Source organism: Lagopus leucura, unplaced genomic scaffold (assembly GCF_019238085.1).
Source record: "Lagopus leucura isolate 7727_CA_CO unplaced genomic scaffold, USGS_WTPT01 Super-Scaffold_100001, whole genome shotgun sequence".
Taxonomy (NCBI): Eukaryota; Metazoa; Chordata; class Aves; order Galliformes; family Phasianidae; genus Lagopus; species Lagopus leucura.
Window position 1 is genome coordinate 93789857 of NW_024962262.1, and position 14529 is coordinate 93804385.

The window sequence follows — 14529 nt, forward strand, 5'->3', positions numbered from 1 at the left end:
TTAGTTTATGTTAGTGTATAGTATTGAGTGTTAACAATACGTACTGTTGTTAAATTTACTTTGTTAGAATAGTTTGCAAACATTGCTAGCTGTCTGAAAACCACTAATTGCCTCTTAAAAAACCACTCTTGCCCTTAAAAAAAAAAAAAAAGCAAAAACAAACATCTGATGCATGAGATGAAATTAAGCTATGAAAGAAAGCTATGAAAAGCCAATAGAAAATATACTTTCTGTCTATCAGTTATTTCACATTCCTTTTTTAATTCGTCTCCATTGCTTCGTGTTTTAAGAGATCCCCAAATGAATAAACACACTGCAAATCAACCTAAAAGGTGTATACTAAAAAAAAAAGTATTGTGAAATGCACAGTAATCACATCTAAGGAACAGATTTCAAAACAAATGTTGCACTGTAGGAATCTCACTGCAATCTGAGTACATGTATCTGATTGGTGTACTGATGGCCAATCAGCTGAATATGAACCAGCAGTGTACCCAGGTGGCCAAGAAGGCCAGTGGCATGCTGGCTTGTATCGGGAATGGTGTGGTGAGCAGGACTAGATAAGTCATCCTGCCCCTGTGCTCTGCACTGGTGAGGCCTCACCTCAAGTACTGTGTTGAGTTTTGGGCACCTCAGTACAGAAAGGACATTGAGGTGCTGGAGCAGGTCCAAAGAAGGGCAACAAGGCTTGTGAAGGGCTTGGAGAGTATGTCCTAAGAGGAGCGACTGAAGGAACTGGAGCTGTTTAGTCTGGGGAAGAGAAGGCTGAGGGGAGACCATATTGCTCTCTTCCAATATCTGAAAAGTGCGGCGTTGGTCTTCTCACTGGTGACAGGTGACAAGGGGGAAATGGCCTCAAGTTTTGCCAGGGTAAGTTTAGGCTAGATATCAGGAAAAAATTCTTTACAGAAAGGGTTGTTAAGCACTGGAATAGGCTCCCCAGGGAGTTGGTTGACTCACCATCCCTGAATGTATTTAAAAACTGTTTGGATGTGGTGCTCAGGGACATGATTTATCACAGGGTTGTTAGAGTTAGGGTAGTATAGTTAGGTTGTGGTTGGACTCAATGATCTTGAAGGTCTTTTGTGACCTGAGTGATTCTATCATTTTATGTCAATCCACATATCAGATTAACAGTACATTTAATAATGAATGATAACAACATGGGTTGCAATGTGGGGAAATCATCTCTTTACTCTTCTCCTAGAAGAAAATGCAGTTGCAGCTTCAAATACAGTTTTCATTAAGCCTTTGGGTTTTTATTCTTCAAAAATGCATTTATTATTATTATTATTATTATTATTATTATTTTTAAGATGAAGAGTGGATTAAGGGAATGGTAATGGTAAACGCTGCCTGCCAGTGAATAGGTGATACCAATGGTAGTGCTAAGCACATCCCACTAAGGAGCAGGTTTCTAAGGAGTCTGTTTCACTAAGGTCCGCAGTTTTTTATATGCTCGTTATTATCATTTTGTTTCTAATTTATGGGCAAGGTGAGACCAACAGTATTTGAACCCCTCACCTACTTAAGCTCATAATATCATGCTGAGCTTTCCCTATGAAGGAGTTGTTGTAGAAAGCCTATGTTTTTGTTTATCTGACTGGCTCTAAATAACTACTTTATATACAGTCACGTCCAAAAAAAATGCATATATTTTTAGAATTTGCATTAGCTAGTGTTCTTGAAGGCTTAAAAATGAGTTAGATCTAGAACAGCTGGGAGCCTTTCCTTCCTCCCAACAGTCTTCTGCATTTCTTGTTGAGTTTATGCAGAATCTGTCGGGTTCTTTGGCAAAGATGCAGTTTTCTTCATAGCCTAGCCTGGGTGGAGATGCCTTGGACCCATTTTCCTGGACAGGAGAGGAGCCAAGATGGGAAAGACCAGCTTTTTTGGGCAAGATGCAGGCACTGTCTCGTCAGCTCTGTCTAGGTGGAGTTGCATCAGCCCAGAAAAAGACACACCAGGCCAGTATGGAAAAAACAACAACAAACATCTACTTCTGAGAATAAAGTCAGAGGAACAGTACTCTGGAGATCATATTATGAGGTCCAAATCAAGCTCTATCCCAGTATGAATAAGTGATCTGGAATCACAGAATTGTAGTGGTTGGAAGGGACCTCTGGATATCATCCAGTCCAACTCCCTTGCTGAAGTAGGTGCTCTACAGCAGGTCACACAGGTGGGCATCCAGGAAGATGTTGAATATCTCCAGAGAAGGAAACTCTGCCACCTCTCTGGACAGCCTGTTCTAGTTCTCTGTCATTCTCTCAGTACAGTAGTACTTTCTCATGTTCAGATGGAACTTCCTGTGTTCCAGTTTGTGCCTGAAATTGAATCCAAATTGAAATAAGGATTTGAGATTCATTAAAAAGGTGGAAGATTTTGTTTTGATTGTTTTCCCATGGACAACTAAAGATCTTTTGTGGTCTTCATGCTACTGATTGTAAATAATGACTGTTGAAAATGGTTCAACATAAAGGACATTCAGGAAGAGCTATCCACTAGAAGTGATAGGTTATGTTCTGTCCTTAACTTTTAAAAATGTTAAATTGTCCAATGATTAATTTTATTTAAGCTAAATGTTTAGCACACACATTTTACCTTCAAGCAGAAATAAGTTTACAGATTGAGAAATTAAATGAGTGGAATTTCCTAAGTTTTAACAGAAAAATTATAGAATCACTCAGAATGGCCCGGGTTGGAAGGGACCTCAAGGATCATGAATCTGCAACCCCCCTGCCACAGGCAGGGCCACCAACATCTAATACTAGACCAGGTTTGAGCAGTATCATACGACAAGTCAGAGACAGGTTGTCAGGCCTCTGTTTAAAGAATTTTTCAGAAGTTTGTTCCTGTTTCCACCAGAGCTGCACACTTGGTTATTCTCAAACAAGTGTTTGTGCTTTTTTTTTTAGTTTTGTTTACAATGTGATTTTCACAAATAAGGGAAATGGGCTGCAGGGTGAAAGCACTAGGGCTGGACCCCTGGCATGGGATCCCAAATTTAAAGCCAGATTTTTTTCAGCTTTATACCTCAAAAACAAGGATAGATACTTAGTGCAATAAAAATTAATTTTAAATTAAAATGTGCAAGGAGCCTTTAAACTAAAATGTGTAAGGAGATGGTGAAATAATGGAAATGGAAATTTGAAGAAATGCATGATTAACCCAAAAACAGATTATAGAAATGAAATTTATAAAAATTTAACCTTCAAATTGCTGACAGTCCTGCCTTTACTTCTGCACTGTTCTCACTGATCCTAAAGTTATAGCGAGCTACAGTGACTTAACTCAGCTTTGCACTCTAGTGAGTGCTGGAGAGGAACTGGCAAGGTAAGTTGCAAGAAGTGTAGGTGTGCAATATGAATGCTTATGAATGCTACAAAGAGTAGAAAAACTAGGCTTTGAGATTTGAAATTTGCCAGATTTCCTTCTGTTAGTCTGAGAAATATCTTCTATATCTGTTAAAAAGAGCATGTTTTAGATTAACATTATCATAACTAAACACATATTCTAACTGAAGGAAGAAGTCACAGTAATTTGACTTGAGAAAGGGCACTGAAAGTGTTGGAGCTGACACTAGGTCCTCACAGTACATCTCTCCCAATGGAAGTCTGAGGCAGCTAATGAGTTGCTGCCCTCAAGAAATAGCATTTATTCTGGAGCAGAAAGCACTACTCTAGGTCTCTGTATCCCTCTCTGAAGGTCAGTTCACATTCCTTGACAAGTCTGCAGCTTTTAGTCACTTTTATTATTTAAGCCTGGACACATCTAGGGAGTAGATGTAGTAGGTGGGAGTCAAGTGTATGGGGCCTGGCTCTGATCAGGGGTGCCCAGTGATAGAACAAGGGGAGCAGTGGTCAGAAATTGGAACATAAGGAAGTTCCATGCAACATAAGGAAGAACTTCTTTACTGTATGGGTGATAGAGCTCTGGAAGAGGCTGCACAGAGAGCTTGTGGCTTCTCTGGAGATATTCAAAAACAATCTGAATGCTTTCTTCCTTGTTAAATGCAATTTCTGAGAACAAGTACAAGGACTAACCATTTGTACTGTGGTCGTACTAGCTGAAAAAATTGTTTCAGCAACAAGAGAAGCTAGAAAATGCAGAATGGAGTGTGATAGTAGAAGAATATATATATATATTTATTTGAAGTTATCTTGCTACAGCCTATTCTACTACATTTCCTAGACAAACTTAATTACAGCTCTGTATTTGCTACTGACTGATCAAAGTTGGCTTCCTCTTTAGCACTTACCTTTTCAGAAAATTCTTAGCTCCCCATTTGCCAGATATCAGGAGCTAGTTAGACAGAATTTGTCTGGAACCTTCTTCAGTGAAGTCTTTTTCTTGCTGTTGTTTATTGTTGTTTTTTGTTTCATTTTGCTTTGTATTACATTCTCCCTATTCTTAAATTATTGCACCTTCACAACTTAACAACTTGAATTGATTACTAGTTTTTAGTTACCAGTAAAGAAGTAAGCCATAATAATAAGACTTAAAATAGCAAGATTTATTTATCCTACCTTTTAAGTACCATAGTTAAAATAGGAATATCTGTAATTTCTGTATTAAACTGTGCCACTGTGAGCAAAAAAAGTAGCATTTCAAAAGGAAGTGAGAATTGCTCCACAATTTGTTTCTTGAACCAGCAGAATGTCACTGAAATGAACAGCGCCAATTGACTGGAGATTGGAGAAACTGACACATAGTGTTAGGACTTCAACAAGAATTGTAGTGTTGAAACTTCTTCATGACTCATCTCTCAAAATGTCCCAGTAGATCTTTGTGTAATAAATGTAGCTTTATAGGTAAGAATAGCATTGCTTTTGTTCATCTGTTTGCTTATCTGCCTGAGCAGAGAGATCTTTCAAGCCAAAGTTGAAAGCACATGAGCTGGGTTGCTTTTGCAAATAAATTTGCGTTAAGTGTGTTTTGAAAAGTTAAAGTACTGAGTGTTGACTGCATATTTTTTCTGAAGTACTGCTAAGATAATGTACAGTGTTGATATAATAACATTATTTCATTGGGGAACTTAATTTGCAAAGACAAAACCACGTACGATGCTTTTAACTTGTCCACTTTTAATAACAAATTATTTCCTACTGTTTTTAAGGGTCCATATGGCACCCATTTTCATTGTTAATTTAGATTTTGTCTCTGGAAGCAATGATGTTGTATATAATCTGTGAGGGGAAAGATGATTTAATGTTGTCCACAGCTACTTGGCTAGAGGACCTAAAGAAAACCAAGACAGTCTTTGCACAGCAGTACAACAGGAGGCAATGGGCACAAGCTGGAACGTGGGAAATCCCACTTAGACACTAGAATTTATTTATTATTATTATTTTTACTGCGAGAGTGGTAAATACTGGTTGCCCAGAAACATTTTGGAAACTATGCCCGTAAAGGTCTTCAAGACTCAGCTGGATATAGCTTTGGGCAACCCTATCTGATTAGGTCTGCTTTGAGCAGAGGGTGCTGAAGTCCTTTCCATGCTAAGTTATTACAGCATTCTGTGGTTGTGGCTTAGGAGTGCCTCTTGTTAATTCTACTGCAAAGAAACATATCTATTTTTAAACTTTTCCTTTTTAAGCTATGTTTGATTTTGAGCCAAACAACCAATATTTCTCCATGTTTGGGAGCCAAAGAAAAAACAAAAAAACAACAAAAAAAAAAGCAAAAATAAAAGCTGCACGCTGTTAGATTATCATTATGATCTTGGCTGGTGGTACATATGGCACCAGATTTGGAAAATGAAAGCACTGCTGTGAATAATTTGGAAGTAATAAGTGAGGTGGTTCTCGCAAATAGATGATGCTAATATATTTTCTTATGGCATGCTTCATTTATCTAGCACTTGGAGAGGCAGTACTAGGTCTTTCATTCATGCCCTCTAAAATCTTTGAAATAGAGAAAAATAAACAGCTTCAATGTAAGGCAAAAGGAATTCTGATGATTAAGCCAAATTTGCTGTAATACAGTACAGCTGTATTCACCCATTTGTAGGGCAGAGTTCACGGCTTTTAGCTCTGCAGATAAAAATGGAAAACAAGATTGCATGTGTTCACAAGAGGCCACATACACATTCAGTTCACCACTAGAATCACAGAGTAAGTACAAGTACAACATCTTGTCCCACCACTGTTTTTGCTAGTGAAGCAGGTGAATAGATAGCTCAAAGTATATGGTGCCAGATAAATTTATTTCCAAATACATTTGTACTTCATTCTTCAAGCTTGTTGCTGTATAGGCACATTAGGTTTGTGTTAGTTAGTTAATGAATTAAGTTATTTAATCAACGAATTTTCAGCCAGCTGTTGATGTATCTTCTTAAGCTGGAGAGAGAAATAGGATGCTCTTCAGCTGAAGGCAGTTTATTCGATGTGGCCAAAGTATAATTTTTGTTCGAGATAGAAACAGAAAACAGACAGTGAATTCAAATTCCAGTCACCTCTTCCCAGTTTATCTCATATTTCCTGAAACAGATGAAAATCAAACTAGCTAGTTTTGTGCTAACTGCACAGCTGTTACCAACAGTACTGTAAGGATGCAGTGCATTCATGGGACACAGAATTCTGAAGTATTCAGTTCTGTGTTGCTGAAACCAATTTTTGAGAGGTAAAAAACTCTTAGTTTTACTTGCCTTTATATGTTGGAAAAACTGTTGTCCCCAACACTGAATTACTGAACAAATATCATTTTAATGCTACTAGTCCAGTGATGCAGTTCTGTGTTCGTCTCCTAACTTCTCACCAGTTTTTAAACAGCAATGGAATTACTAAAATCTGTTTCTAATAATTACCTGTTACTTTTTTACCTTTACAAACTGCTTTGCAACAGAGATGTCTTAGTGGGATGCTGTAATATCCAAAGGGCTTTCACTGGACATTTCCTGTGAAAGTAGAAATTGAAAATTAGAGCTCTCTGTTTATCCTGTAGATAAATATGAGCTGTAAGTTTGAAACATCTGCTAAGAGTAGGATGTGGTACCATCGCTTCTAAATTCTCCCCCCACCCCCATTACTCCATTATTTATTAAAGATATGAGAAAAAGATTATACATCATATAATTGGCATTAAATCTAAATCCAAATAATGTCCAGATAAATATTTCATATATTATCTTCATTAGCTGCTCTTCCATTTTGAAGGCATTAAATAGGCTCCTGTTGCCTATTCATGACTGCTTTTATTTTTACATTTTATTTTTTATTTTTACATCTACCCAAACTGTTGGTACTCCCAGCTGGATTCCTCCAACAATTTTTAGTTATTTTCTTCCTTTTGAAGAATTACCAGGGGTTGGTTTCCTTATGATATAGTAGTTTTCACTGGGTTGTCTCAAAAGTCATTCCTCTTTTAGGCAAAACATCTTTTCACAAAGAGTTCTCTCTAACAATGCAAGACGTTTGAGGTTTGATGTAGTTAATGTTGTGCTTTTACTTCAGTTATGCTGTTTGCTGCTTGTCATACTGCTTTTGGCCACCAATAGAATTTTGTTGAAAAGAATAATTGCAAATCAGCACAAAATTTTTGTTGGTGAGCCACAAGGGAAAGACTGTTTTTCAGATGTAGCTGTGGATCTCAGAATCTTCCATTTAGTGACGGCCTGAAGCTGAACTACTCCACAAATTCAAATACTTAGCACCAGAGTTTCAATAATGCATGCCAAAAATGGACATAACAGAATATAAGTTAGAAAAATTCAACCTTACTTTGCTCTGTGCCTGAAAGTGTTCTTTTCTGTTTGCAAGATGTTTTAAAAATCTTTTTGTGCTGGAATTTGAGGGAATCTGGTTTATCATTCTACTTTTTCACCAGGGAGGGGAAGGGAGGAAGGTATTCTAATATCAGGATGTATCTAGGGTATTTTCTCAAAATCAAATTCATTTGTACCACAGCATGATTGTTTACTTGAGTGGCGGCCAAGATGGAGATATTACTCAAAACAAGAATACTCTGTTACTTGTTTAAAGTACCTTAAGATCAGCACAAATGAAACCTGTTCTGCTAATGTCTTCCCAAAAGTAATCCCCATTCACCTAGCTGGTTGCTGTCAAGCCAATTATGCCTGCGCTCTCTGCTGGCTAGTAGGCCTCTCTGTGCATATCTCTCAGCTATCTGTGGATCACAAGTGACTAAATGGGCATTCCTCACAAGAGGTTTCTTTGTGGTCTGCTGTGTTTGTACTTTTAGAGCATGATTCTAAGTAGATTGCACACAGGTGGGCTGAGAAGTGAAGAGTTGGAACAGTGTAAGGGCTCCTGGAAAGATACTAGAGGACTAAGATGTCAGCAGACGTGAGGGCTTGTCTGCTTCTCGGCGGGTTCCCTGGTCCAACCCAATGACTAAGTAGGTCACTGACCCTCTTTGGGTCGTTTAATATGAGTCGACTCATATAGCAAAAACATGGTCGACTCATGGTAGCAAAAAAAATGAGGATTTTCAAGACCCCTTCCAACTTGGGCTATTAAATGATTCTGTAAAGTAGGATTCAAGATCAGTAAGATGGGATACAAGAAATTGCTTCAAACTAACAATGGGATTTCTTGCTTTTCCTCCTTGTTTATTTTGATCTGTAAAGTAACTTTATACTATGCATCAATAAGGAGAAAGAGGAAGAAAAGAGAAAAACATCATGTATAAGTTGTTTGTATAATAACATACGAATTACCATGGATTTCCTCTGGAATTTTCAGTTTGTAGTTCTGTACTGTTTTGACACCTGATAGTAAAACTTGTCAGCATTGGCTACGGTTGCACCACTTTCATCTGTGCAAATCCAAGAACTAGTCAGCCTCTGGTAGCTACCAGTTTGTTGAAGGGAATTCAGTATAGTCATCTGAAGTGCAGTACTTCTGTTACTGATTTAGCACAGCTATTTTCCTTCAAATAGATACAGCTAAAGATTAGTGAAGAAGGCCATTTATTTACCTTGCTCTTTGCGTCTGAGAGCAAAGGAACAAAATGGGAGAAAAGTGACCTCTTTCTCAGCAAGGGAAACAAAGTAGTAATCAGAAGCTTACAGAAGGAACAGAAGATAGCCATTAGGCCATATATTAACGATAATATGGAATTGAGATTATGACCAAATCACCATCACCAAGGAGATGGGAAGAAAGATTTTCGTAAATATTGTCAACACTGACTCAGTTGACAGAATCTACCTAGAGTTCAGCAAAGCCTTTGACACTGTCTCCCATGGAATTCTCTTGGAGAAATTGGCAGCCTGTGGCTTGGACAGGTACATTCTTTTCTAGGTAAAGAACTGGCTGGATGGCTGGGCCCAGAGAGTGGTGGTGTTATATCCAGCTGGCAACCAGTCATGAGTGGTGTTCCCCAGCAGTTGCTCTTGGGGCCTGTCCTGTTCAGTATCTTTATTGATGACCTGGATGAGATGATTGAGTGTACCCTCAGTAAGTTTGCAGATAACACGAAGTTGGGAGAAAGTGTTGATCTGCCTGGGGGTAGGAAGGCCCTTCAGAGGGATCTGGACAGGCTGGATAACTGGGCTGACACCAGTGGGATGAAGTTCAACAAGACCAAATACTGGGTCCTGTACTTTGGCCACAAAACCCCAGGCTTGGGGTAGAGAGGCTGGAAGACTGTGTAGAAGAAATGGATCTGGAGGTGTTCACCCTCAGCTGAGCATGAACAAGCAGTGTGTACACCTGGCTCACAAGACCAATGGCATCTTGGCTTGTATCAGAAGTACTGCAACCAGCTAAGAGCAAGGGAGGAATAATTACTCTGTACTCATCTCTGTTGAGGCCACACCTTGAGTACTGTGTTCAGTTTTGGGCCCCTCACTACAAAAAAAGGCATTGAGGTCCTGGAGTGTGTCCAAAGAAGGGTGACTAAGCTGGTGAGGGGTCTGGAGCATAAGCCTCATGAGGAGTGGCTGAGGAAGCTGGAATTGTTTAGTCTGGAAGAGAGGAGGCTCAGGGGAGACCTTATTGCTCTGTATGACTACCAGAAGGGAGGTTGTAGTGAGCTGGGGGTTGGCCTCTTTTCTCATATAACTACCAATAGGACTAGAAGAAATGGCCTCAAGTTGTACCACAGGAAATTCAGGTTGTAATTCATGTTAGGAAATACTACTTCTCTGAAAGAGTGGTCAGGCTGCCCAGGGATTTGGTGGAATCACCAACGCTGGAGGTGTTTAAGGAACGTTTAGACATTGGGTTGAGGAACATGGTTAATGAGAACTATTGGTGGTAAGCAGACAGTTGGATTGGATGATCTTGTACGTCATTTTCATCCTCGATGATTCTATAATTCTGTGATCCCCATATGAAGCTACTGGGGACATGCAACTTTGGACACCAACAAGGTTCCAAACAGCAGAAACCAGGAAGGAACATCAACAGACTTCCAAGTCATCTAATATACACCATAATGATACTTAGTAAAGCATTCTATGTGGCATCAAAGTTTAGGATTATTGCCTCTGATTGATAACAAATTACATTTATTAAAATTAAGTATTCACCTAAATTCCATTTTATAGTATCTTACTGCAGAGAGGGAAGCATATGTGAAAGGATAGTCTTTATTAAACATTTGTGTCTAAAAAGGAAGGAAGGCTTATAGTATTTGATTCAAATATGAGATAAATAGACTTCTGCATTAAAAATTTTAATCAGCCACAAAAAAAAAAAGATTTTTTTTTTTTAAATTACTATCTTATTTGCATTTTAAGTACACAATAATTTTGTAAACTATCCTCAGTTGGAAGAGACCCCTAAGTCCAACTCCTGGTTCCACACAGGACCCTATGTCTGAGAGCATGCTGATAATATTTTTTATAATAAAATTGCTGATAATATTTTCATGTAATTGCAGTGTGATGATAAAAGAAGTTGTTTCCTGAATGAGGAAGGGACCATCATCCTTTTCCCCAGGATGGTGCCTTACCACTGATAATGGCAGACAGTTGAGGTGTCTCAAACTACTGTCATTTCCTGGGATATGGCGAAGTAGCCTTTGTAGAATTGGGATGGCTTCCTGACTTTTTTTCCTGAGTTCATTTACCTGATCGCTCTTCAGACAAAGGGTTTAATTGAAGGCAAATGTTTTCCATCAATTTTGCTTACATCCTTTGTATAAAGGAAAGGGGCACGAAGAGTTTGGTCTGGGTCTTTTCAGACAACTGCAGGTACTCATCACTACTACTAAATCATTTTCAGAAAATGGGACTGTGGCCTCTCAGTAACTCCAGTCATTGTACTTTCTCCAGAGGAAGAGTAGTGAAGTGATTGCTGAGAACCAGTTTGTACTTGTCTTAAGAAATTTTGAATATCAGTCTGCATTTATCTCTGGAAAGAAGAGAGAAAGGAGGAGGGATGTGTCAGGAGAGAGAAAGAAGTTATTGCTCTACCCTGTTGTGTAATGACAATTCATACATCTCTCATTGTTTTTCTTTAGGTTTAGCTTCTGCAGTAAAAGGACTTTATGAAAATTTTATAAACATTCCAAACATTCAGTGTTTTAAAATGTTTCTTGGAAATTCTGAGTAATGTGTTTGTGTTAGTCTAGGTGTTGTAGTTTAATTCCAACTAGAAAATTACATTTCCTTCTGAACACGACTTAAAACAACTAACTGCTGTAGCATTTTTATTCAGACGCAGTTACCATTCATCCTCTAATTTTGCAATAAGTCTTACTGCTATAGCATCCTTACAATTTTTGTTTTATTTTATTTTATTGCTTACAGAAGAGAATGATCTCCTGACTTGCCATTTTGTTATCTCTGGATCCTAAATTACTGCTATAATTCCTATGTTTAAAGGAAAAGATGTTTAATTTTTTTCTGATTACTTCATTTATATTTCTACAATTGTATAAGCTGCTAATGATATTACTAAACTGATGAAGGGAAAAAAGTAGGCATGTTAGAAACCACAATTAAATGTAACAGCTTGTTTTCTAAAACACACTGAATTGCCATGAGAATCTACCTTCAAACAGTTGTTTGTTTGCGTCTAACAAACTGAATGGTCTTATGTTGCTATAATGTGATATTCTGTTACTAAATACGTAATTACAAGAAAATACATTTTGTTCTTCTCTTATTTTTTTCTCTTTCTGTAGTGAAAAGACAGAGTCTGAAAGTTCAGATCAATGCAACAGATGACACTGTTTGCATGAGGTATCTTCGACCAAGCCAAAACACCAAACTTGAAGGTTTTGTCCTGGGTTATGGAAGCAGCTTCTTCTCTAATCAGTACATTCCTTTACCTTCAGATGGAAGCACCTACATAAATGAACTTGGTAAAGTATTATTCCTTTCCATGTTACTGTTGTCATGATGTGGAAACAGACCAATGAAATGATGAATCTTTGGGTTTCTTAGTTTGTGTTTTTATTGGGGTATTGCTTTGGCTTTTTTTGTGTGTTTAAGGTTAGTTTGGGAAGAATTTCAGATCACAGTGTTCCTTTAGGGAGAAAAAATAAGTTCTTGTTGTTTGGAAGAGCTTGTTATTTATATTTGAGGATTTTCACTTGGGGGAATTTTTAATCCTGAAAGAATGAACTCTTATTGACTGCATTACAGATAGTATGAGACGATTTGCATAAATCTGCAGTTATGTACATGGGAAATGTTTATGTTTCTATTGTAGCAAAGAAGCAGAAATAAAACAATTTTAAGTATTGTGTGGTTGATTCACTTTAATGGAAATGTTTATAACAAAACGATGCATTTTCTTGTAAGGGCACATGTTGCAGAATAACCTGTACATTCTGTGTCAGATGTTACAAATAGAATTCTGTGAGTTGTTGTAAGGAAGAGTTTAAAATGCATTGGAAATCTTGTATTTTGTTAACTGGAACAGGAAACAAAGATTAAGTTAGGTTGTCTTTTTAACCCTGGATTGTCAGTATCGATAGAATAGCAAACAAGGAGAACTGGATCAGTTGTAATTTTCTTATAAAACATTGATTTATTAGAATTTTACATTATCAAAAATCTGTCCAGTGTCTGAGAATTTCCCTATTGCTTTCTTTAATCTTCCCTAGCCTGAAATGAATCCAGAATCATCTGTTACCCTCATCACTGCAATGTCAGTGTTCTTTGTGTAAAAGAGAGCAGAGAAAGCATGCATAAATGTAGAAGTATCAGTTGCATTGTTTTTAATGTGGTAAATCAAGGCGATTCTAGATGTGTGCTCCAGGCTGAGAATTATAGTATAGGAAAGGAGACAAATAAGATGTTAGACATAGAATAATTACTAAGAATCTTCATTATATTTCTCTGGAAAAGGTTGACTTCTTCCTTTTCATGAGTTGCTATTTCTGTGATCTTTCTGTACTTTTATCAGTGTTTGAGTTAATAAACATCACTTAACCTGTACGAATCTAATGTATGCCATGTGCAACTTTCAACACAGCTCAGTAGAAATGATGTACGGGCTTCTCTGTAGAAGTGGGTATGAGTAATACCCGCATAGCTGTATTACAGGAAGAGTGGGAGTTAGTATTTTTCACATACTGTGAGATCCATGGAAAGAGGAAAAAGCTCTGAATGTAGTCACATGTAGATAGTTTGCCCTTCTCTCCATTTAATACCGGTGTTACTACCTAATGATTTGTGAAACCATATGAAAACTTAAAGCTGAATGTCACCTGGAACATATTGGTTCTTGTTAACTTTCATACTAACATCTAGTGACAGGAACTGTAGACACCTTTATTTGGTTCTGCAGTCCAGTGGAGTGGCTAGCTGCATGCATATTCATTAATCTTACAGTTAAGCAATCAATATCTTGAAGTAATGAAAAATCTTGAAGATGAGAAACACCATTCTATGTACCCCCTCTATTGAAACTAAAACATTTTCTTTAGTGTATCTGGACAATCCAACACAATATAAGAGAAAGGCACAAGTGATGAGTAATACTGTCTTAATTATTTTAAAGGAGATTAATATCAAAAATGTAATTCTCTCTAATAAAAATTGTTAGTAAGTTTTCTAGTTACAGTAAACCTGATTATAAGTTCTAAACGTCTAATAGCTAAAAATGCAATCTGTTAGTACTGCTTGCATTTCCAACTTGAAGAAAATGTCATCTTTGATAGGAAAGGAATAAAAGATACTAACAGTAATAGGTATGTATTTTAAGTTTCAAACATTTGTTTAAAGCAATTAACAGTACATTTGTTAAAAATATTGCTTTTAGTTACAAGTTTTAGTGTTACATTACATGCTTAGTATATTTGTTCAGGGAATTTGGAAGCAGAGAACACAACATATTTCCCACTGCATTAATCCTAACACAACATTAAACAGCAGCATTGGGTATGCTAGTGTATGAATATAGAACTTGAGCTAAAAGAAGAAACCTTTGTTGTGCTTTTGGCTCTGTTTTAGAATGACATACAACAGAGTTAAACAGAAGACATTAGTGGCTGCTAGCACCTCCCATAATTTCAGGGACTGGGTGCTTCCAGGATGGTTCTTAGTTTTAGGAACTGTGGATAGGTTTAATTCTGTCACTCAGAGATCAGACACTGCTTTATGTG

General features: G+C 37.4%; 1 protein-coding gene across 4 annotated transcripts in view; it reads left to right on the plus strand.

The window, feature by feature from the left end:
• The window catches only part of LOC122177821 (ABI family member 3 binding protein), a 119868-nt gene that overhangs the window by 12704 nt on the left and 92635 nt on the right, over nucleotides 1-14529 (plus strand). For all 4 annotated transcript variants that reach the window (XM_042867558.1, XM_042867559.1, XM_042867560.1 and 1 more), the window contains exon 2: nucleotides 12100-12279. In XM_042867558.1, coding sequence (XP_042723492.1) covers nucleotides 12100-12279 — 180 coding nt within the window. The remainder of the gene's footprint in view (nucleotides 1-12099; nucleotides 12280-14529) is intronic.